Raw genomic sequence first — 24,317 nt, 5'->3', positions numbered from 1 at the left:
ATTCCAAGAAGTTGTTACCATTTCATCTTCCAGTGTGTTCGCAATTGCCATCATAATCCACTACTATGGCAAACACTGAAGTGTCACAAACCTAGCTATTATAATGTAATAAACATTGAGAGGAAAGTAATTTAAACTTGGGATAAAGTGAGATGATAAATTTCAAGTAGTCCAAAATGGTTGTATCAGCTTGAAGGTCACAAGAGGCTGAAAGTATTACTAGAACAAAGACAGCACAGAAATGAGTTTCTGGCACTTTCTAGTTTAGGAACTATTTTTGATTCCTGGGGAGAGTTCAGCTGCTCAAACCCGGATGTTAACTGCAAAGAAAGAAGCATCTCTTGGCAGCTGGAGGCATTACAGTAGCCAGTGTCCTGTTGTTAATAGATGCTCTCAGTATTCAGAAACAGAGCTTTTTCTTCCTTTCAGTCAGAAAGGCAAACTGTGACCAAACGTGCTGTCATGCAAAGTATGTGGTGAAGCTAGACTAAACCATAGTATTCACTTTCAAGAACCAAGAGACACATAAAACTGGCTTCTGTCCTGCTCTAACACACCAAAGTTGCAACCACTTCAGGATTCCTGTATTATGTCTCCTGTAGGGGCACGGTGGGGGTGATTGGAACTTGGAAATAGTTTGAAACTTATTGGCAAATATCTGCCTTTGGGTTTAGTGATTTTTTTTACTCAGTCTCCTCTACCCTGAAAGCTCCTGAGGTTGCTGAGCAATGCCATGTATGGTGAAATTGCAGGAAAGTGAGACACCGTGGAATATGGTAATTCCTGCATTAACAGGTGAATGGTTTTGCATTATCTGCTTGTCACTGCTAATGCTGCGGATTCTCTGTTATGTCACCACTGCTCATGCCATGCATTGCTTAATGGACTATTTAGCCTGTGGATACACAAAGACAACTACTGCATAGCTATGGCAATGTATTTTCATCTTGGCATATAGCGTCTTTACTGCATCAGTTTTACGGCCCTACCAGCCATCACTGCCAACGCCTTTTTGTAATAGCCAAGGCCTGCATAAACATATCCTTCCCTCTGACAGTGCATCTATCCCAACCCACTTGCTGTCTTGATGCTGATGCCTGGGGACACTGTGTGGAAAAAACCCAAACCCAAACCCCCAAGATTAGAATAATCTCCTAAACACAGTTTCTTAAACCCCGCATTTATTTAAAGCCCTTATCTTCTAAGGACCGCATCATAATCCTTTGAAGCCACTGGGAAAACTCGGGATAAGAATTTGTCCTAATGTATTAATCAAAAAAACCTTTCTTAACTGGCTTTTTCCTGGATGCTTCACATGTCAGCTGCCACTCAAAAAGATCACCAGAAGCTAACATGTATAGATGTAGTTTGGTTTAGCTTTGGATGAAATATGTGTATTTACCTTAGCTACCCAAACCAGATTTTTATATGAACAGCATTTTCTAAAGTTCTTAGTAGTGAACTTACTCTGACTGAAGCTAAGTCAAGCCCAGGACCTGGAGAGAATTTCAGTGGAAGAGTATACGCTGAAGGATACCCCTGAGAATTTAACCCTGACACATCCCAGGAGACCAGCCCACCAAGCTAAAGTTGCAGTTAGAATATGCTACAATATGCCAGACTCCTACTTGGCCTGTGCATTCAGGGTGTGCTTTGGTGGCACTTGTGCTCTGAACACGTGCCCATAAGGAGCGTTGTATGCCTGCGCACAGCCCATATAAGCATGAGTGTGTAGGACACACATTTAGGGGCCTTTGACATGCGTATGTTTCTGTGGGTGTATGTTGTATGTATCGCAAGGTTACTTGAGCTGGCTGTTTTGTGCACGCTGATGGTATTGTTGAATCTGGTGTTTCCTGGCAGGATGTTTGGTGAGTTTTGCTGTGCGCCTGTTTCCTGAGTCCAGTCTCTGTTTACAAGGATGTTGGGGCCTCTTTGCAGCACAGTATGGGCTGCTGACACTGGCAGGCCCTCTAACTGCCCCCCAACCACAGGACTTTGCAACTCAGACACTGTCTCTTATCTCACCCTTCCAAGAATTTCCCTACAAAGACTGCTTGTGTTGCAAGTTGGGTGCGGGAAGCTGCTATCAAGTGGGAGACTGTTTAATGCTGTAGCTGGCAGGGCTGGAGTATAGGAGTTTTTGGAGTCAGAGCTTGGAAAATGCCATCCCAGCACACATTCACGCTGCTGCACTGACACTCTGGGGATGTTTAACACAGACTTGAATAGAACAACACAGGGTTCATAATGAACTACCCTTTAAAACATTCAGAAAAACCAAACACGTGGTAGGAGCTTTAAACAGAGAGTACATTACATATGGATGCCAGCAGTTCAGCAGGGCATAGATAAACTTGTTTGGATCAATAATTTTGGACACTGTAGGTTAGAAAACTTGCACTGACCCCCAATGTTACTGAGTTCTTGTCACAACAGAGAGGATTATAAAAAGAAGGGGGAAAAATAAAAGGAGTAACAGGAAAAAAAGAAAATTAAAGAGCAGACACATCCTTTCTCTTGTGTTATCAACTGTTGTTTTTGGGACTGTGTCTGTGTGGAGCAGTGCAGAATAGGAATATTTGCTCCCATATCAATTTCTGAACAGTTTGGGGATCCCAATTATTCAAAAGTTTTCTGGCAAACAGGAAGTGGCTCTGAAACCCAAAGACCTCTGGGAACTCCCCTGGGGGTTGTGGCAGTCGATCCCTTCTACCACAGATTCCTGAGGGGCTGAAAGGTCAGCTTTTATCATGGGCCAGTCCTCACTGCTTCAGGGAACAATGTACAGCATGAAGCAGGAGGATGCATGAAATCACTGGTACTGATGCTAGTTCTGTCCATACCATTCCTGTAGCCTCCACTTAGGTCTCTAGTGGCAAAGGAGACAGCAGTGAGTGCAAACCCTTTCTTTCTTCATGAATACGTATACCTTGCTTAGCAAGCTTTGAAATACTGGTCATAATTTCATTGTGTGAAGCTGTGGCTGGTGGGACCTCAGAGGCACAGCCCACCACTCTATACTGTGGGGGAGAAAAACAGAAGGAGGAAAGAAAACTCCAATGGGCAATTATAAAGCAAAGTCATCATTAATGTTTAATAAAATCTTGGGATATTAACCAGAGCTGTCGTGACAATGGTGTGCACCAGGGTGTCATCCTTAATCATCAGTGGTAAAATAATAGGCTACTTTTAAAGAAATATATAACTTTTTAAATAAATAAAATAAATGAGGTTTGCTGTTCAAGAAACCCAGTAGCAGATTATGCCAGAATCCTGAAAATCTCTCTTAGGAATTCACTTCCTTGGGCATAGTGCCCATAACTAGTTACCTTTTCTTGTGGTTTGAAACAAGCCTTAAGTACTGGCACTGATGAGAGGCAAAGGAAGTCCTGTTTTCTCATATAATCCTTTGAATGTTCAGGAGATAGCAGAATCACCAGGCAAATATGAAATTTCACTAGTATTCTCTTATTTCACAGAGTATTCTCTTAATATTAGCAATCACGTCTGCCTGCCTTTTTACCTTTTTCCCACCTGGCTGCTGGTGTCCTAGTCGCTAATAGTGAAAATAAGTGAAAATAGCTTTCATCTGCTTTTCACTTAAAGGTTTACATTTGCTCTGTTTTTTCTACCTTATCCTCCTCGATACTCGGTGTGCAGTAGGTTGTGATGAATTTTCTGGTTAAACTGGAAATCATCATGTGGTCAGTCATGTGCTGATTAGATTAATGTTAGCATGAAGGGTAATTTATGGAGCAATAAGTAAATCACAGAAAAACTCTGTGACAAGCCATTTGTCACCTTGTTCTAAGGAAATTCTATTGTGTTGTTGCAAAAGGAGTAAATACTCCACTTCAGACTACAGAGAAGAGTACATGAGACTCCTATTCTAACTTGATAGTATGCTTTTATATCCTCATTTGAGAAGTGTTATATTAAAAGACCTTTAAACACTGAGTTAAGACTTACTAGAAGGACACAGAGAAATATAGGCAGTAGAGTGGTAAATGAAGGAGAGTATGGGAGTCTTTTTGTTAAAATGTTAGAATGAAATGTTTCAGCATTTTCTACAAAAATTTTGGGTGATCCTACTCAGTAAACTTAATTCAATTTTTAAAAGTAGTAAAATTTGAAGTAAAAGCTTTGGGGAAAGTCAGTCTTCAGTATCTTTTGCTTCACATTGACGGGAATCTGCATTTTAAAGATGGAAAGCTAATGCACATAAGCCTGATTTGCTGTGAATCAAACAGCTACTTAATGAACTGGTGTTGACGAGTGAACTCATGGCCCTAATAAAGGCAACAACAGTTTTGCTGTTAAATCCAAGGTGATAAGGATTTAATCCCATGAGTATTAATCCCATGTCATTTTTCTTTAACCATTGTTCCTGCTCTGTAAGAAAGCTGAACTATGACCTTTTAAGAAAATATCCATAAGGCTCCACTGTCTATTTTTTTTCTCAGGCAAGCGAATTAGTGAAAATTTTACACCAGCAGTTTTAGGTGGTAAGGGAGTACTATCAAGATCCCAACAATCCCAGTCATACAGGGTATATTATTTTATTGCCAAATCACTCTTTATTTTCCTCCCTTCTTCTCTGTGTTTCTCTTTATCACAGTTTTCCTTCCAAAATATAATATTATTACCATCCAATTGGCTATATTTAAATGTCTTTGTCACAGAGGAATCCAAGTGAAGCTGGTTGCTGTCTACTTTTTAATTTTTTGAGAATTTCTGCATTTAAGATGCCTTGTCTCTGGCATCACACAGTATTACCTATGCCTCGGTTTTATATTGCCTTGCATATCTTTGTTCATGGTATCCCAGTATAGTAATCTAGGGGCTGTCTGAGTTTATGCATATTGGTGCTGATGTGAGAGGCCTGAGAAAGACAACAAGAGAACATGTCCTGCTCATTCAAGTAAAGCAGAGAATACACACACACAAGCATTATTTTGGCAATGTTATGGCCCACCAATACTGCTGTTCCTTCTAGTAGCAAGGGCAGGAGAGGCCAGCCAAGACCTACAAGGTCCAGTTCTGCTGTTTCATTTATTTGTTTGTTGGCACAAATGTAGAAGGCTGCAATAATGTCTATGATTAAGTTAGGCAAAGAGAAGATCTGATCCCATTTAGTAGGAAGCTGTTTGAAAAACATGCATTCTGCAAGGAGCTGTAAGAACTATGAAAATATTTGGGGTGTTAAGATACAGACTTTTTTCCCTCATAAAATGAAAAAAAGTTTCTCATTTTTGCCCTTCCATGGTCTCTGCTGCGGCCCACAGACTCAGCAAAGCTAGCGTATGTCTAGGCGAGTTTTGCTGGCAGTGAAATACAGTTACTGCTCTCAAATATCCAAACCATTCCTCCCTGAATCATCCCTCCAGACTGTGGCACCTCTTTTCACCTCCACTTCCTTTTGCCCAGAAAATGGAAGTCCCTGAAGCCCAGCCCTATCCCGGCCTCACTGTAGCTTCACTGTAGGGGACCCTGAGACAGTCAGAGCTGCAGCATCCTGGGAAGTTAGCTGGTATTGCCAGGTAGTAAATGCAGAGCCTGCCCTCCCAGCCTGAACATGGCATTGCCCTTAAAACAAGCAGCTGTTTCACCCAACCTGAATAAAAAAGAGCTGATTATCTACTTGCTTAGCCATCAGCAACAGTCAAAAATGGGAAGAAATCAAAGTCCTGGATGCAGACTCCCTGGAGTTTTGTAGAAATGCAGGTTTTGATCTAAGCTGTGTGGCTTGGCCCTGTCTTTAGTAACAGTCCTAGCAGTTCATCAAGTTACTGCTTGTTCTGTGTATCCCCCCCAGGAGTAATGGGCAGGCCTGCAAGCCATATTGCAAATTATTGATTTTGTCTTTCTCTTCATATAGATGAATGATGTTCTGCTGTACACATATCCCCAGAAGGATGGCAAATACCGACTGAAAAACACCTTGGCTGTGGCAGGCATGAAGGTAATGCCTCATCTGTATTATAGGCTGGAATTAAAGTTGTATAGTGGGCTGTTAGTGCTTTGTTGGTTTATGTCTTGTATCCAGCTGAGGGCAAGGGGAAATGGGATGGACCTGTTATCAGGGGATTCCCTTGTTTCTTACAAGAGACAGAAGGAAAAATAATATAAAGCAAACATATAAAATATTATCTATAAGGCTATGACTTAGTATGACAGCCTTATTCAGACTGCATAAATAATACAAGCCCAAATCAGTTTTAGCATCTGAACATGAAACTGGAGACAGAAAAGATTTATTATCCCATTTTGTCTATTCCTCTCTCCCTGTGTCCAGCCAATACATGGTTGTTCCCTACAACATATTCACTAGGGCTTAGCCTGCCTGGTTTTAAAGTCCTGCCACTCAAAATTTACATAAGCTTTCATTTGCCTGGTTTTCATGTGCCTATTAACCATTTTCATCAAAAGTATTAATGGGTTCAAAAAGTGATCAGCCAATTCATGGGGAAAGTTGTATTGGGAGCTATTACATGAAATGATATAAACACAGTCTCTTTTTCAGTAAATTTCTAAATTGCAGATTACAGAAACTGAACACAATTGTCCTGTTCTTGTACTCTTTCCCTAAGCATCCATTGCCACCAGTACCTGTGCAACAGCAGATACTGGGCTGCAGGGGTCTCTGCTTCTTACCTAGGCCATCCATTACGTACCTCCTGCCAAGAACCTTCATAACTGTTCATCGCTAATATGCCAAGTTATATTTATGTAAAAGAGGACTTGAAGTGTCAAGTCAGGAGTTTGGGGAACTAGGAAACATGCAAGATGAGAATTACTAATCATTACTTCCAGCAGAATGACACAGGTGGGTTGAGGTATTATGAAAAGGTGTGAGGCTGATCACCCTAGAGATCTGATAGTCTAAAAATAACCGAGGGTTCCCAGCTTGGGTAGGAATTGCCAAAACACTCTACCATTAAGTGAAAAGGAGTTGCAGAGCAGGTACTTGTTGGGGTACATTTGAAACACTGAGTCACTGGCATAATACACGCTTGTTAATCACAACATCTCAGTACCATGAAGCTATGTTTCTCCTAAGTGGCTGTTGCTATTAGTAGGCAACTAATGGCCAGGTTGGATGGGGCTTTGAGCAACCTGGTCTAGTGGAAGGTGTCCCTGCCCATGGCAGGAGGCTTGGAACTAGATGATCCTTAAGGTCCTTTCCAACTCTAACCATTCTTTGATTCTCTGGTAATACACTACATGGCAGGGAAGAGATTTTAGCTGAGCTGTAGCTTTTAAGTATTTTTATTGCTCTTAAAAAGCCTTGCTGCAGACAGGCATTCACTGAACTGAAGTGCTTCACTGTATAAGGTCTGCAGGTCAGGAAAAAAGTTATTTCCATTCATTCCAAGAACAGCCAAAACTTTTGCCCCAAATGCTCTGACACTTGTCAGACTAAACATCTAAGCTTGTCATATTAAAACTGAACCCTGATAGATACTTTATCCTTACCTTTATAGTTGGATTAAATGATTTTTTTTTCCTTTAGCACTACCACCATATTGAAATAGAGAGCATTCTTCATTACACCAGCAATACAAAAGACAGAAAGCCCTACCTGCCCATCTCTTTGCATTGAAATGTGAAACAGATGTCTGGGACATCATAGATCCATATGCATTGAGACTTGCATAGTATACTGGTTATAGACAGTTTAACTCATGTCCATACTCATGTTCATGGCATTTGTTTCTAGGTCAGCCGCCCAGTGACAGAAAAAGCCCAAAACGTCCTGAAGATTGAGTGTGATGAATGTTGCCTGACGCTGTCAGCAAGGTACTGTCCCCAGCCACGGCGAAGGGTGTTACACTCTAGAGCTGTATCTCTAGATTAGTCTAGTCAATATGCAAGACTTAAATGGTGTCTTATTCTTTTTTAACTCAATTTCAGTCTGTGCTAATATGACAGACAATGGCTGAGTGCTTGATTACACAATGAAGATATTAATTATAAATGCAAAGCTCATAAACTGTAATTCAACTCATATACTGAGTAAAGATTAGAAGTCAGCTCTTGATAACATTTTAAAGAGAAAGCAGAGAAGAAAGCCTGTTACTAAGAAGCCTGAGCCCTTTCCATTCTTTCACACTTTTTCCCTGTGACATTACACTAGGAGTATATTATATCTCCCTTTTGTAAGTTCACTTGTTACCTCATAGCATTAGGGTTGCAAAACTGCTGGAGAAAATAGTAATTAGGTAATACCTAAGGCAATAGATATAAAAGCATTTAATAGTGCTTAAATGACAAAGCCAAAATTAAACCTTACTGGCAATCTCATGGGTCTTTCTAATAAAAGGAATTTCACTAATGAGTTTGTGTAGTGGTAGTACTGATTGCATCTGGGAGTCAGGATTTCTGTCCTGGGATCACAAGCTAATGCCATAAAGAGATTGTTTCTGATCAGAAGATAGCAGCGTACTGTATTTTTTCATGCTTCTAGACCAAAATTATCCTGCAAATTTACCTAGAGCTACAGTAGAAAGGTGGCTGGCTTGATTTACAAGTGTAGTTTTCTATAAAAGACAGCACACTAGCAGTGGTATTAAAATTAAGTCTTCCAAATAGCAAGGTCTTCAATGCTTTTAAATACTGACTTTCCCATCATCAGTCTCCAAGTACAGCATGGCTGGAAACATAGCAGGCTACCCTAAATTACAGAGTGCAATAGAAAGACAGGGAGGACACTTTCTGATACAGAATCAGAATTTGGAGCTCTTGTCCTTCCCAGAGCACTTGCCATCTATAGGCAGTGCTCAGATACCTGTCAAAGCCTTTTTATCCATTTCCTTTTATAACCAGCAAATGAGAAAATATCTGAGTTTTTCTTAGAGCTGTACACTCATCACAACCCTCAAAATATACACACAGTACTTCTGAATTACCTGCTGTCAGTTACAAAAGCAGGATGTGTACGGTCCTTCTGTATTGTAGAGGGGAAATAACTGCTGCATTGTCCCCTTTATTCAGGGTAACTGAAGTTGGCATCCCTAGTGAGAAGCTTGGGATGTTCTGCTGGCATTGTTATGTTGTTTCTTTGCCTTTTGTACTCATATCAAGTCTGTACTTCATTAGCCAAAACAAAGCATGTGAGGCCACTGCAAGCTGTATTTCTTTGATAGTAGATAGAACCAGGGCCTGAGACTAATGTTGCCCTTCTGATAACAGCCAGACGGAGACTGACTTTTATCAGAGCGCTGGGATACAGCCCCTTTCCCTTCCTTGTGCTGCTCATTCTGGGACCAATCTGCCATAAATCACCCAAGAACATTTTGTCCTCTCCCCTTCTGTACTGGCTGGCAGAGCTGATGAGACACCAGTGGGACATCATGCTCTCCTAACCCCACTGCACAACATCCTTGGCCTGCTACACTCACCAAAAGGAGCACCAAAGACAGAAAAGTACCAGAAGGCTTCAAGTGTCCTTAAAGACTGTATCTTTTACTGCTCACGCCAAGGTGCTGCAAGTCTGCACTGAAGGCCAGTTGTTAACAATCACAACCCAAACCTCGGCGCCTTTGCACTTGTATGAGACAAGGTGAATGCATTGAGGAAATACGGCATGAGTGCCTTATAGCTAAAGGCAATAGAATGAGGATGACCAGAGCTCAAAAGTCAGTGTGTCTATATGAGCAGATAGCGCTGTAAAGTCTTTACATCTCCTGCTGAAAATGGCTTGCTCACCCAAAAAGCCATGCTATTGGCTTGCAGTGAGCTGATAACAGATCTGTGCACAGAGCCATTATGGAGAAGGCTCATACTGCTCTTACACCCTTATGTGCATTTCAAAATGTTCTTCTTGGACACAGGGGTAACCATGTGGTGCCCATATAAAATACCAGACCACTGGGAGAACACAGACAGTGTTACCACCCTAAAAGGCTAATTCAGAGTGACAGCGGCAGCACTGCAACAAAATCCCCTCTCATCCCAGTTTCTTTGTTCCATGGATGACCCCTGCTGTTCAGGAGACTGCAGTGACAATTTGACCCTCTCTATTTGCTTAAGGAAAAATATATGAGCCAACAAGGATAACTGATATCTCAGCACAAAAGTAACAGCCCAAAAATCACACAAGGACCAAATATAGCAATGGTAAATCAAGGTCTGAACTTCTCTGAGCCTCAGAGGTTCAGCAAAAATTCCTCTGAGCATTTGTGCAACCAATGAAATAGCTAATTAAGAATAGGCCAGAGCCAATTGACATAATTTATCTTACGCATCAGCAGACAGGTGTTATTCCCACATTTAGACACTAATAACCTGTGATTACTGCCTAGAGATGTTTAATGGAGTGGAGAAAAGGTTAAGGGGGCCAGTTAGATATTAGACTTTTAATAGCAGATTGTCCTTCTTATCTGTCTTCCCCAAAGTGGCTTTAATTTACATCACTATATGGGCCATGATTTCCTCTGTTTTTTTAAATCATATCTTAATTCTCAAGTGAGGAGAATTTCCAAGAAAGGATTATCAATGTGCCCTTGTGGCCAAGAAGGCCAATGGCATCCTGGGGTGCATTAAAAGGAGCATGGCCAGCAGGTTGAGGGAGATCATCCTCCTCCTCTACTCTGCCCTAGTGAAGCCACATCTGGAGCACTGTGTCCAGTTCTGGGCTCCCCTTTTCAAGAAAGACAAGGAACTACTGGAGAGAGTACAGCAGAGGCTATGAAGATGATCAGAGGACTGGAGCATTCTCTGCTGAGGAAAGATGGGCACAAGTTAGAACACAGGAAGTTCCGTTCAAATACACGGAAAAACTTCTTTACGGTGAGGGTGACAGAGCACTGGAACAGGCTGCCCAGGGAGGTTGTGGAGTCCCCTTCTCTGGAGATTTTCAAGACCCGCCTGGATGCAGTCCTGAGTAATGTGCTCTAGGCAATCCTGCTTTGGCAGGGGAGTTGGACTAGATGATCTCTAGAGGTCCCATCCAACTCTGACAATTCTGTGATTCTGTGAAGATTGAGATCCCTGGGGCTGTTTAGCCTGGAGAAGAGAAGGCTGAGAGGAGATCTCATCAATGCTTATCAATATCTAAAGGGCGGGTGGCAAGAGGATGGGGCTGGACTCTTTTCAGTGGTGCCCAGTAACAGGACAAGGGGCAAAGGGCACAAGCTGGAACATGTGAAATTCCATCTGAACATGAGGAAAAACTTCTTTCCTGTGAGGGTGGCAGAGTATTGGCACAGGCTGCCCAGAGAGGCTGTGGAGTCCCCTTCGCTGGAGATGTTCAAAACCCGCCTGTGCAACCTGCTCTGAGTGACCCTGCTTTGGCAGGGGGGTTGGACTGGATGAGCTCCAGAGGCCTCTTCCAACCCCGACCATTCTGTGATTCTTCAGAATTCTTAGAAAGTGTAATTTGACATGACTTTTGGTAGTAATAAGGACTGACTAGGAGTGTGACTCTTGCCAGAGATGATCTGTAACATAGCCCCTTGGCTTGCAGAGGTTAGCCTATAATGCAGTAGATACAATGGCTCAGAGTCTCTGCTCCAATTTCTGCTCCAGGCTTGTCGAATTTTGCAGGGACTGGTGTTTTTCAGACAAAGCCTTACGCTCATGGTGCAGAGGGAGGCACAATGATCAGAGATCACTGATAAAATCTGCCTTTTTCTTTTAAGACCACAAAAGACAAATTGTTCTCAGATGTCTTGTTTGGTGGCATTCATAAGGACAGTGTGAGGAAATCACAGCTGAACAGCAGCTGGCAATGATGCCACTACTAATTTTTACAACAAAGTCTAGTGGGTAGCTTTAATGTGAGCGGATTATATGACTCAGGGAGGGGAGAGCACACCGAGTTGCATTTCCTCCATGACTGATGCTGGTAACAGCTAGAGCTGTGCACAGTTTCAGCTGGACAGGAAGCACACAGTTTGAAGTCATAGCAGGAAAACCAGCTAACACAGACAGGACCGCTTATGGCTTTAAGAGAGCGAATACATCTGGGAAGTAACAGGCACTAAGAGCCCTGCTGCTTTTCTGGGATAGCTGGACTGGCAGAGAAGCGCAAAGTGCTCACTGTTTTGCCTTGTGCAAAGGGGGCATCTAGGGGCCAGTGTGGAGAACTACTAGCCTCCATGCATAACTGCAACTAGAGGGAATGCAGAACTTCCTTCCCAAAATGCTGTCCTAGCCTCTTGCCAGGAGACTGGAGATGGTCTGTGATGGAGCTAGAGGAAAAGGAAAGCATTCCCATCTCTACCGTGGGTGACAGACTTCTGCATTTCCCAACATGCAGATCATCTAAGCATCCCACTGTAGAGATAGGCATAAACACGCTTACTTTGAGCAACCCATGCCAACGCTACATGCCCTAAAGTACCTAAATGCTAGGGCAGACATGACAAAAAGAGACACTTCATATTGTCCTATGGGATCTAGGATTGAGCGTCTTACAGCAAAGTCAGGGACTCCTCTGAAAAAATTTCTGGGCATTCAGTTCCTTCTCAGTCACAGTCCTAACTACGGATCTACACTAAGCATCCCACGGAATATGTCCAACAGTCAAATTTGTTCCTGGTAAGAAAATTACTAGTTCAATGCAGCAGTGGGGAAAAGCAAACATTTATAAAGTGAAGTTTTTCTCCTCCGACCCAGAAACAGCTTGTTTGAGTCCCTGCTGTGCATGGCATTGACTGCTCTGCTGTATTTCATTCCACAGCTCTTGCTCAGAAAGGGATGACTGGTACAGCTGCATCAGCAGACACATCCCAGATGACTACAAAGCTCACAACACTTCCACTTTCCACAGCAGCGTGGAGGTAAAAGGAGGCCAAGTCCTTCAATGCTTGAAAGGGGAAGGGGGAGGGGAGAGAAAGAGAGAGAAAGAGGAAAGAAGGAAGGTTATAAAAGGCAGAGTTCCTAGGGGCAAGACGCTCTTACTACTTTAATTTAAACCAGTATGCCAAGCTTAAGTAATGAAGCTCATCACAGCTCATGGGACACCTCTGAAATGTTAATCACACTCTGTACTCCATGGTCTTTGCTTAAATAGGAGTTCTTCTGGAGGAAGACTATTTTGGATGAACTAAAAATAGCCACAAACTTCATTGATCTTAAGAAAACAAAACTACCCATTAGTTACACTAATATCATACACACGGTAAGGTCACTGCCAGTGCAGACCCCACCAGCAATATTCTAATTGTACCAGCACAACTGATATATATTACTGTTATCTGATTCATTTTAGTCGTACTACTCGCCGTTAAGAAGGCAAAGAATGCATCAGACAAAAAGTAAAAATGCTATTTTAGGTTATGTAGAACCCCAGTTTTACTAAATAAGACTAACTGTAAACCTGAATGTGCACAAGGAGAAATTGGGAGGAATTCGATTTTTCTGCATTTAAACCCTATTTGTCTGCAGAAGTCTAATTTCCTCGTAGGAAACCCTCCTGACAAACAGTTCTTCAAGGGATAAGAGCTTGTGCTACTTTTGCCAAACACTAAGCTACTGTGAAGTGACAGTGGAGTACCCATAATACTTTGGTGCTGAACCTGAAGTAACACAGCTTCTCAGCATGACCTATTAAATTGGGTTCAGTTCTACATTGACCATGGCTCCTTGGGCTTGAAGCAAAGGCACGTGTACAGCGCTGCAACGTGGTGCATTCCCAGAAATAGGAACAGTGAATAAATTTTCTAAAGCTGCTTACATATATTCAGATCAGCCATGGAAAGCATGGATCAGATTTAGATTGTGTGTGGGTAAATTAATCTTTTTTTTTTTTTCTGTTTTACTGTTTTCTGTACTGTCTCTTCCCCATCATAGAACTGTCCCAAGGTATAATGACATAAAGAGCTCAGGCCCTTTTCGATTGAAAGCTATTATTGATACATAATATTGAAGATACTATTTCAAAAGCTGTTAATAAAAAGATGGCTTTAACTCAAGTTCTTACCTGCCCTTTGCATATGCAATGAATCAGATCCTTGTCTGGTGTGGAAGAGTGTCAGTGCCTGACCAATAATAGATCTACGTGGATTTTTACCTGATGTGACCCTGGCTTCAACAGCACTGTGTACTGATTGGCCACAGTCTGTCAGCACTGAAGCAGCTGTATCTCAGAATGTGCATTAGGAGTTAGAGAATTTGGGGATCACAGCAGGGGAAAGTAGACCAAAATGAGAGGAGAATTGTACATGATGGAGCAGGGCTGACTGAGTGTACTTTGGAAATGTGGATTCATTTGTTCCTGTTTGATTTTAAGCTAAGGGAGAGGCTTGGAATACCCTTGGGTGAGAGGCCTCCTACTTTGGTACCTGTGTCCCATGTCATGATGTGCATGAACTGTGGCTGCGACTTCACCCTCACTTTGAGGCGACATCATTGCCATGCCTGTGGGAAGGTAAGAGCTGTACAAGCTTCTCAAGGTGGCTTTATTCACACCTCTGGGACACTGACTGCCACTGCTGCAACATCTGCAAACTTGTAGCAACATCAAGACCAGAATTTGATTTCTCACAGAACCTGTTAGTGCTTTGCTAAATTAGGTGATTAGGTTTCTAATGACTCTAGTAGCAACAACAGTAACCTTCCCTTGAGGGGCAGATTAATTCCCAAAGGCTAGTAGTTAAATGCTCACAGGATAATTGTTGCTGAGTCCAGCTGTTACCGCTGATATACAGCTAGCTCTAAAGCAATACACTAAAAATATAGGCTCTGTTCTGGACCAGAGCAGTAGCACATCTTGTCCATGTCCCGTCGCTAATAAGAGCTGGTAAAATTATCTTCCAAGAGAAGTGAGGGAACTCAGCAGTAGAGCATGGTTTGGTCAGTGACCAAAGTGAAAGTTTCCTCTGTGCTGCACTGAAGAGTTGCTGCCTTTTGCCCTAAAGCCAAGGGGATCTATAAACTTTCTTGCTTTTGTCTCTTTATCACTGACTCTATTATACACATAGACCTGCAGCCCTGTTTTAAACCATGGCTGTCTTTTAGCCTCAGTGATTTTTTTTTTTTTTTATCAAGCTACCAGTAATTTTGGCTAGCATGAAATAAATTCCTGGGGAGATGGGCAATGGTGTGCAGCCAAATACAGTGATCAATTCTGCTTGGCTTCCAACAGTGTAAATCTACAGCAATCACATTTCAGTCAGCAGACTTACCCTGACTGCCACAGTTTTAGGCAGGTGTCATATCTGGTCCACTATCCATCTTCCTCTCCCAAACAGCTCAGAGGATTTGGTTTGTATGTGCAAATATATACATTTAAATTTTATTTACATGCATCTCTCCTTGCTGGAACAGATTGTATGTCGAAATTGTTCAAGAAACAAGTACCCTATGAAGTACCTCAAAGACCAAGCAGCCAAAGTCTGTGATAGCTGCTATGTGGAACTTAAGAAAAGAGGTAAGGTTCCTTCATTCTTGGCAAAACTGACAAACCCATTTCCTGCCTGTATAATGGGGAAGCTTTAGGATCTGTCTACCGTGTTGTGTTTTATTAAAGAGGGTTTCTCATTTCAAGCACAAGGAGTGCGTATTGACGTCCCAGGAGAGCCAGGCTGTATAACAGCTAAAACTGTTTTAGCAAGCCAGGTTCTCTGAGGGCTCCCCTGGCCTTTTGATAGACCAGAATAATGATAAAAACTATGTCCTGTGAAGAGCAGCTGAAGAATCTGGGTTTGTCTAGTTTGGAGAGAAGGAGACTGAGGGGCAACCTCATGGCTCTCTGCAGCTTCCCAAGGAGGGGCATGGAGAGGAGGTGCTGAGCTCTTCTCCCTAGGATCCAGGGACATGTCATGTGGGAATGGTTCAAAGCTTCGTCAAAGACATTCAGCTTTGACCTTAAGAAACATTTATTTACCCAAGCAGTGGTCAAACACTGGAGCAGGCTTTCTAGAGAGGTGGTAGATGCCCCATGCCTGAGTGCTTAAGAGGTATTTGGGCAATGCCCTTAACACACTTTAACTTTTGAGCAGCCCTGAATTGGTCAGGCAGTTGGACTAGATGATAGTTGTAGGTCCCTTCCAACTGAACTATTCTATTTTGTGATGTAATTATAGGTAATAGCTCTTCCCTGTCATTTCTAATGAATTATCCATTAAAGTAAAACAATGGCTTTACAGTTCCTCACTGTCCTCATCCACATTGTAGCTTTTACAACAACAAATGTTGAGGTAAAGTGCAGAGTGACTAAGAGCTTTTCTATCTGGGGAGTTAATCTGGTTACAAATGAAAGCATAAATTCAAAGCAGAACAGCTACTGCCTAACTAGAACTCTGTATCAGTGTCCCGCTATATAAGTCCCTTTTCTGATTTAAATACACATCCAAATCAAAGATAAAATGGGAGGCAGGGGTTACGTATATATGAACAGGGAATGAACAGGAAATAATGTTCTTGCACAACTATTCATGTAGACAATCTCTAAAAGCAGGCACATTATACTCTGAAGGATAAAAGAGGTGGGGACATGAAATTTAGGGTTTCCATTCTGATTAAAGAAGTTCACACTAGCCAAGCAAACATGGGAATGGATGCTGTCAAAACAGCCAAAAAAGCATCCCCAAGCCACTGTGTGTCCAAGAAGTGATAACTCAGATTTGTGCTAAAGCAATGCTGTGCTGTACTAAGAGCTTCCAGATAATGTGTTGCCAGAAGCAAGATCATGAAGATATCAACTCAGACAACTAGGGTTAATGGAGATTGACAGAGACAGTATAACTCTCTCCCATACACAACTCAAAGAGAGTTCATACAGAAAGAACATCCCATTAGTGAAACTATCCTGCAAAGGTGTTAAATAACATAGAGCAGACAGGTGGAAAAGGCATTTGCTTAATGCTGATTTTAAATTAGAAGAAAACAAGCTGTATTCTGTGCTTTGTCAGCTTTCTTGCGGACTTCTTTCAAGTGGCTGTAGGTTAATACCATTAACCTCTGGTGCTATGAAAGCCACCCATCTAATCAGATTTAAGGGATGATTTGAAAGAAAAGCTAAAATAAAAACTGACTATGGAGGAGGCATTGCATTTTCCTTAGGCATTTGCATTAGTGTGTTGTGTGTCTCTTACTCCTAGTTTGGTATGTACCAATTCATCTATTTCACCCTTCCCTTTCTGAATTTTCTTAATCTTGCAGAGCGGCCACTAAGTGTGAGCTTCCCTCCAACTTCGTCCAGGTATTCAAGCAGTGCCTTCTCTGTCTTCCACAATATTCATTATTCATCTTTTAAGAAACAGAAGAAGATCCCTTCAGCTCTTATGGAGGTAGGACCAAGCTGCCTGAGGAAGGCAAGGAACTTTAGAGAACTGTGTGCTCATACTTCAGCAGCTATGTTTATAATTTATTCTGTGTGCAGTGGGCTCAGCCCATACCCTGGTCTACTTTCATCATGCAATTATTTTTGTCTGTTTTTCACAATAGTGTTTAAAATACAAAATACTCTGAGCTCTGGAGATACCACAGAAGCTTCTTGAGCCCACTGAGAAACTCAAATTACAGCTGCGTACTTTGCTCATCAGCCTGTGAAGGTTTTAGAAAACTAAGACAACTTCAAGGTACTAGACAGTACAACAAGGGAGATCACAGACAGTGATTAGTATCAACAGAGCATGGTATACTGTTGACCAGTTACCCTTTTTTGACAAGACCCTTATTTCTGAAATCTTACTTTGATTTCAAGAGAAATAAAATACCACTTACTTAGGGAGTAGACTCTAGTCCTTGGCAATCAATTCAGGAGCATACATGTTCAATCAGGCACTTTCCCTCCAGCTCAACCCAAACTATTTCAAATCAAATGGTTCCAGTCTTGATCTCACCAACGTAAGCAAATAAAATTCCCACCAATTTCAATGGGGCCAGGATTTCTCCAGCTATACTAGTTTTCTTTCCAGGAACAAGGTGCCAATCATGTTGATGTCATCCAGGTAGCTCAGCTGTCCATTGAACTCAAGCACAGTAAGGTACTCCCATTTCACTGAAATCAGCAAGTATTTATCATTGTATTAAAGAGAATAGGGTGCAAACATTGTGTTGAAGTCATTGTACAGTTGACACACTGGAATTTCCTGAGGTTGATTTGTACTGAGGTGAAATGGAGCAAAAGATACAAGTATGTAATACAAACACACAAATTGAATACTGAAAGAACTGGCAGGCAAAATTTCAGCCCCATTAGGGAAAAAGCATTGCCTTTCTATCCACAAGGAGGCAGCACATGTTTATTAATATGAACCGTTGCACAATAGCATTGCTCCATAACTTCTAACTTGCTTTACCCAGGTCCCGGAACATTTCTGTTCTGCCGCAAAATACTGCTATATTACTGCTCCGTCTTCTCTTGTGTCAGTGCTAGAAAAGCTGGTTTTGAATCTCTGCCCTTTGTTTCTAAATCCAATAGTATTGCAGATTACTATTGTAGCTAATAACATACACTGCATTACATATGCATGTATATAGTTCCATCTACTCAAAATCTGGATCTTTAAGAACATTAAGCACTTAGATCTCAAAATAATTCTGAGAGGGGCAACTCTTCTCAGAAATACTATTTCGCAAATGAAACCAAGTCATAGCCAAGTGATTAACATAAATTAATATAAAACCATTGCAAAGTCCTAAATATGTGTTCAGCCACAAGACAGGAATTCCCTTTTGGAAGCATGTACTTTTAATATACCAAAAAAACAGACCTGGGAAAAGGGACAAGTTTGGCTTCTCAGAATGCAGCTGTAAACATGCTGATCTCAATAATAACTCAACTGCATGTTTTCCATCAGAGTTACTGAGAACTAAGTTTAACCAGAAATCTTCAAACAGTTAAAAAGAATCATAATACTATGCTTATAATTTTTCTGTCTTGATATTTTCAATGGTCTACTTATGGTTTCATGGACATAGACCTGGTTGTCTGGTGTGATGCGAACATGCATAATCAGGAGGGGAAAAGCCTTTGCTGTTACAAATCCTGATTTCTCCTACCCTGCTCCAGGTGGCAGCCTCAGGAGAGGGAGCTACCATCAGTGGTTACCTCAGCAGATGTAAGAGAGGCAAAAGACACTGGAAGAAACGCTGGTTTGTTATCAAAGGCAAAGTCCTCTACACCTACATAGCAAATGAGGTACTGTGCAATCTGACTTGAAATGGTTTCCTGATCTCCCTTCTTTACTCCCTACAGGTAGCACAAATAAATGTGAAAGGTATAAATGGCAGTTCTCACAACCACCTGCCTTCTGAGACCTGGTCCTAACAGACTGAGTCCCCAGGGAGGTGTCCTTAGTCAAGGGGCCCAGCCACAGCCCTAGCTGGACCTCAGCAGCCCTCTTCACAAACTGCCCTTCATTGTTTGACTTCTTGCTATCCATGCTATTATAAACTGTTAACCGCTATGAACCTTAGTCTACACATTTACACCTGAAGACTTCGAGGTCCTTAGGCGTTCTCTGGTGTACTTGGTAACTGCCAGATATTTTGTAGATAGATGGTGCTATTACCCATTTCTGTTGGGGAGGAGAATCTTGTCGTTTTGCAAGTATAAATAGGACTTATTTGTCCTACTAATACAAACAGGGAAAGATAGGAGGCAGTCTGCAGAGGTGAGAATACTGCTTTTTGTATTGGCCTGTAAGCTCCTGCTTATAGCCAAGAAAGTAGGATATCAAATAGATCATTTTTATGTATTTTGTCTCTTCCCTTTTCTTATTTCAACTTCTTCTTTGTGAATAGCTGCAATACAAATAAATTTGAAGTAAGTGTGATGTAAAGTTTGGTTATAACTTACAGATTTCATAAGAAGAAGCATAAAAACTCATTTTGCTGAATAAAGGACACAGAATGCAAGAACTGTAGTAATAGCAATATTTGGTACTTTAAGCCTTCAGAACACTTTGCAAACATCAATTATTTAAACTTTCATCACCACTGTGATGATTGCATGAAGCAACATTATCCCTTTTGAACAGATGAGGAGATTGAGGCACAAGAGAGTTCATGATTTGGCCAGCAATTAAGACCATTGGCATCAAATTCTGTAGCCAATACATTTACCTTACGTCTGCTAAACTTAAAATTGATCATGACTGGTTCAACAACAGGGAAGAAGCAATGAAAGACTAATTACACTTTGCATTCCCAGTTTGCAATTTAGCTTCTAAAAGCAGAGGCAAAGGCAACATACACATATAGAAAACATTACCCCAAAACAGTGACCAAACCTGCAGCTATCAGTAACAGCTAAACTGCAATTCAATTAAGGCTTATTGTTTTCTTTAACTTGTACAAAGCTGTGTCTGGCAAGCAAAATTCATGGATGTTTCTTGGAAGTAGATTAACAATTAACTGCATTACCAGCTCAGAAATTTCAAAGCAGCTGTTTGGAAAGCAAGTGTGCTGTTTGAGACTGCAGATATCTAAAGAAGTTGCTAGTGCTATGAAAGGAAATGACAAGGTACCAAAATGACTACTACTTGCACTCGGCAAATAAAAATGGTTGAAAGAGACATAAATGGGAATGGGTCTCAGGCTTTCAGAATTGCTGCTGTACTGCCCCATACTCTCAGTAACCTCTAGTTTGTCTCCTGGCCCAGAGGTAGCCACTAAAGTAATGGCTGATTTGACCTTTGTGGCCACGTGGATGATCATGAAGAACTGGGCTCTCAGAGGTGATGTTCAAATTCAGGACTAAGACTAGATAAACACGTGCAATACACAGGCACAGCTACTGTTTAGGTAAGAGCCACCAGTCCAGCAGAAGATTCACATTACTGCTTTCGCAGCCCTGTCATAGAGGGGTTATATCATTATTTGGTTTTCAGAAAGAGCCCTCAAACCGTTACAAGCCTTCTCTCTAAATTTTGGTTCACTTCTTGTTTGCTTTCAGGACAAAGTTGCCACGGAAAGTTTGCCTTTGTTGGGTTTCACCATTGCCCCAGAAAAGGAGGAAGGAAGTACAGATACAGTTTTCCATCTCTACCACAAGCAGACTCTCTTCTACAGCTTCCGAGCAGAGGATAACAATTCAGCACAGAGGTATGGGGGTCAACTTCCACACGAGCCAGTGCACAGGTCCAAAAGTTTATGTAGGGCTTTTCCCTCTCCTTCACTCAGAATGCCTTCATAACAGAGGAAACAAACAGCTTTCAGAGTGTTGACTAAGCCCAGTTGCATGTGACTGGCCTGTGTAGCATGAAAAATCTACCTGGTGCTTTTCAGTTCCTTCAGGAAGGAGAATTTGCTCCCTTGTGTAGGTAAAGAGGAGGCTGAGTCTCAAGAGTCATGCCTAAAAGTCTGTCAAAGGTGACTACTGTACAGAAACTTCTCTGATTCATATGTTCTCTTTATTCATCTCTTAGTTTCCTGATCAACAAATAATTTTGTAGGTTTCCCATTCTAATGCTACTGCTTCCACATAATAAAACAGTCATGAAATTAGTAATAAAAACGCCAGCATCTCAAGACACACAGGGAAGGTAATGAGTGTTTATGCAAGATTTTGTTGCTTTTAAACATACTTCAGCAGTTTCATCTTTCCTATTCTACGACAGCACTTGTACTATCTTTGAGATTTTACAATAAATTACTGGTAAAGTTTGTCCTAGAATGCAAGACTCCTACTACCTAGTTCCTTGCTTTAACCACAAAAAACTATAGTTCCTCATTACAGCTGGGACAGGAAATACAGTCCTCTTCAGGCTTTACATTCTTAAAATCCTTATTATTCTTAAAATACATATGTTCTTAAAATGCATATAATTTTATATGTCCCACTTTTTTTTTCCTGCCCTTTTTAGGTGGATTGAAGCCATGGAAGAAGCATCCATATTATAGCAGCTATCATTCAATGGACTTGGAATAAATTCTCAGATTTCTACACATTCCCAGCAACCCTCTTCTGTCTTACAAAACTGAACAGTGTATTTCAGGCAAACTGTCTACGTACACTGGATATGAACTGTTTCCAAATTGCTTTTTTTGCTTCCTTTTTCTTACATCCACATTTTTGCAAATGGAAACTTTAAAATAGAGAATATTTATGGTGATCTTTATGTCTGTGCAAGTTCAACCCATACTATAAGCTTCTCCTCTGATCCCACAGTAAACTAAGTCTAACATCAAGACAAAAAGATACATGCAAATACTGACTACAGTAAGTAACAGGCTCAGTTTTCCTTACTCTAGAGCATTATCATATTTCATTGGGTTGGTTTTGATGTCTACTATGAAATGAGAAACAATGTAGTAAGTAACAAATGCTCATTTAAAGCACTTTATTATTTTTATTGAACCACAGCTTCATTTTTTTCATGTTTCTAAGGAGCTCCATGGCCTGATTTATTACTCATCCATTAACAAGTGCCAGCATGAAATTATGCCCCACATATGCTAAATTGCTTCCACAGAAAATGAACCAACAACACATTCAATTTACCTGGTCTACCAACACTTCACTGGCTATGATCCCGGATAATTACTTACTGTCAATTTATAATTTTACACTGATCACTGTATAATTTATTTTAAAAGGTTTAATTTCATACCACTGCAGTACTTTGAAATGCACTCCAGTAGCTCTACAAATCCAGACATTGAATAATATCACTTCTCCCTAAATACTGCATCAGACTCAAACCCAAAGGTTATTTTTAATTTATTATAAGTCTACAGACAGTTTTTATTTAACACTAGTCTACCTAGTAGTGTTAAGATTTTTATCATCTATTTAAATAGTCTATCTTTATTTTCAAATCTCCTGTTGTTTCTGCTGTTCTTGTTATGAAAAATGTCATCAAAAGTTTAATCCATATAACCAGCACACGATTTGAAATATGCTGGTGGGCTGAAATGCACTTGTCTGAACCTGCTCTGCTGGAGTCCTTTGGAACTCCTGTGGCTAAATGTATCTGACATCAGACTGCTGTTGTGCACTACATCTCCAGGGCTGGATTCTCAGCAGCCAGGTGTCTATATGACTTCAAAGATGCTCTGCTGCTTTACACCAGCTGAGGATATAGATCTCTGGAGTTTGGGGGTTTGGGTTTTTTTTGTTGTTTTGGGTTTTTGGGGGGGGTTGTTTTTTTCATTTTTAGCATTTTGTTGGGGTTTTTTTATAAAGAAGGTTGAGAAGTGGTGTTCTAATCATTGCAATAAAATGGTTTTGTGTCCTGTATTTGTCATATTATTTGACTGAGGAATAGAATGGCATTTATGATTAAAATATATCTTTGTATAAAAATATCATGTTCAAGAATTTACTTACATTGAAATATATTGGGGGGGGGGAGATTTTTATTACTTTCATTTTTCCCTTTCCTCAAGAAGCTTAATGGATATCTGAATTTTTGATCCTAACAAATGGTTTAGAACTGTCAATATTTTTAAAGGTATATAATATGTATCCAAATGATAAAGGTAGTTCAGTTTATCACCTGGAAAAACAAGCTTAAAAAAACAAATACACACCTACCACTCAATAAAAATATAGTTATTTTGGGTTTTTTTGATACCTCTGAGTCTGATAGTTTCAAAAAGCATAGGTTATCATGTGCAAACAGAAACCAAGTATGAAAGAAGTAAAACTTTTGTATTCTTTAGGTAATGGATGAACACCAATGTTAAGTCTGGTTTTCATATTAGAATCATAGCCTTGCTACCAATACACTGTAAATGTTTATCCCCCCTTAAAAACATTTTGCACTGACAACAAAATAAGAGGATCTTGACTACAGAGTAAGATCTCTAACCATGGTCCCAAACAAAACAAAACTGCACTACAGAACAACAGTATTATGAAGATTTAGGTGCTGACATTTAGTGACTGTTGTATGAAGTTTTCAGTTATAAGCAGGAAACGAATACATGAAAATATTTTGTTGTAAAAAAAATAAGATACAGTGCTATTAAACATTGTTTTAAGTAATGTGGAAAAATAAAAGAGCAAAACATAACTGCAGTTCTACAGGCTTTTCCTTTACATTATTTTTACCTTCTTTAATTCCAGCTTTGCAGTTCCAGTTCCTGTTAACAGAAACTTACAAATTAACCAATTCTCTACAAACAAAAAAAAGGAAGGGCATCAAATCAGAAGATGGTAGTGGAGGCCTTCTGGTAGAAACAGGATTTAGACCTAATTGCTGCGATGAAGTCTTTCAGTCCACACTGCGTTTACCTCCTGTAAAAGCCCACCTACCAGTCAACCCTACTTCAGCTACAGATATAAATGGTCTCAAGACAGCACAAAGAAAGAGAAAAAAAATGAAAATGACCTCACAATTTCAGTCCATCTGTAAATTTAATTTGAGCAAGGCTAAGCACCAGAGACAGAAATTATCTTCATTTCAGAGTTA

At 40.7% G+C, this 24,317-nt stretch overlaps 1 protein-coding gene across 2 annotated transcripts in view; it reads left to right on the top strand.

Annotated features, from left to right (window-relative positions):
* Window positions 1-23,913, top strand: part of FGD5 (FYVE, RhoGEF and PH domain containing 5) — a 116,240-nt gene extending 92,327 nt beyond the window's left edge. Inside the window, exons 13-21 of one of the 2 annotated variants that reach the window (XM_082487523.1) lie at window positions 5,882-5,965; window positions 7,724-7,803; window positions 12,689-12,788; window positions 14,240-14,377; window positions 15,277-15,379; window positions 17,113-17,240; window positions 18,968-19,096; window positions 20,855-21,003; window positions 21,765-23,913. In XM_082487523.1, coding sequence (XP_082343649.1) covers window positions 5,882-5,965; window positions 7,724-7,803; window positions 12,689-12,788; window positions 14,240-14,377; window positions 15,277-15,379; window positions 17,113-17,240; window positions 18,968-19,096; window positions 20,855-21,003; window positions 21,765-21,801 — 948 coding nt within the window. In that variant the 3' untranslated portion in view covers window positions 21,802-23,913. The remainder of the gene's footprint in view (window positions 1-5,881; window positions 5,966-7,723; window positions 7,804-12,688; window positions 12,789-14,239; window positions 14,378-15,276; window positions 15,380-17,112; window positions 17,241-18,967; window positions 19,097-20,854; window positions 21,004-21,764) is intronic. The other variant, XM_082487524.1, reaches the window with a different exon arrangement.
* The last annotated feature ends 404 nt before the right edge of the window (window positions 23,914-24,317 follow it).

This window comes from Vanellus vanellus (genome assembly GCF_965231255.1).
Source record: "Vanellus vanellus genome assembly, chromosome: 9".
Lineage (NCBI taxonomy): Eukaryota > Metazoa > Chordata > Aves > Charadriiformes > Charadriidae > Vanellus > Vanellus vanellus.
This window is presented reverse-complemented; position numbering and strand designations above follow the sequence as displayed.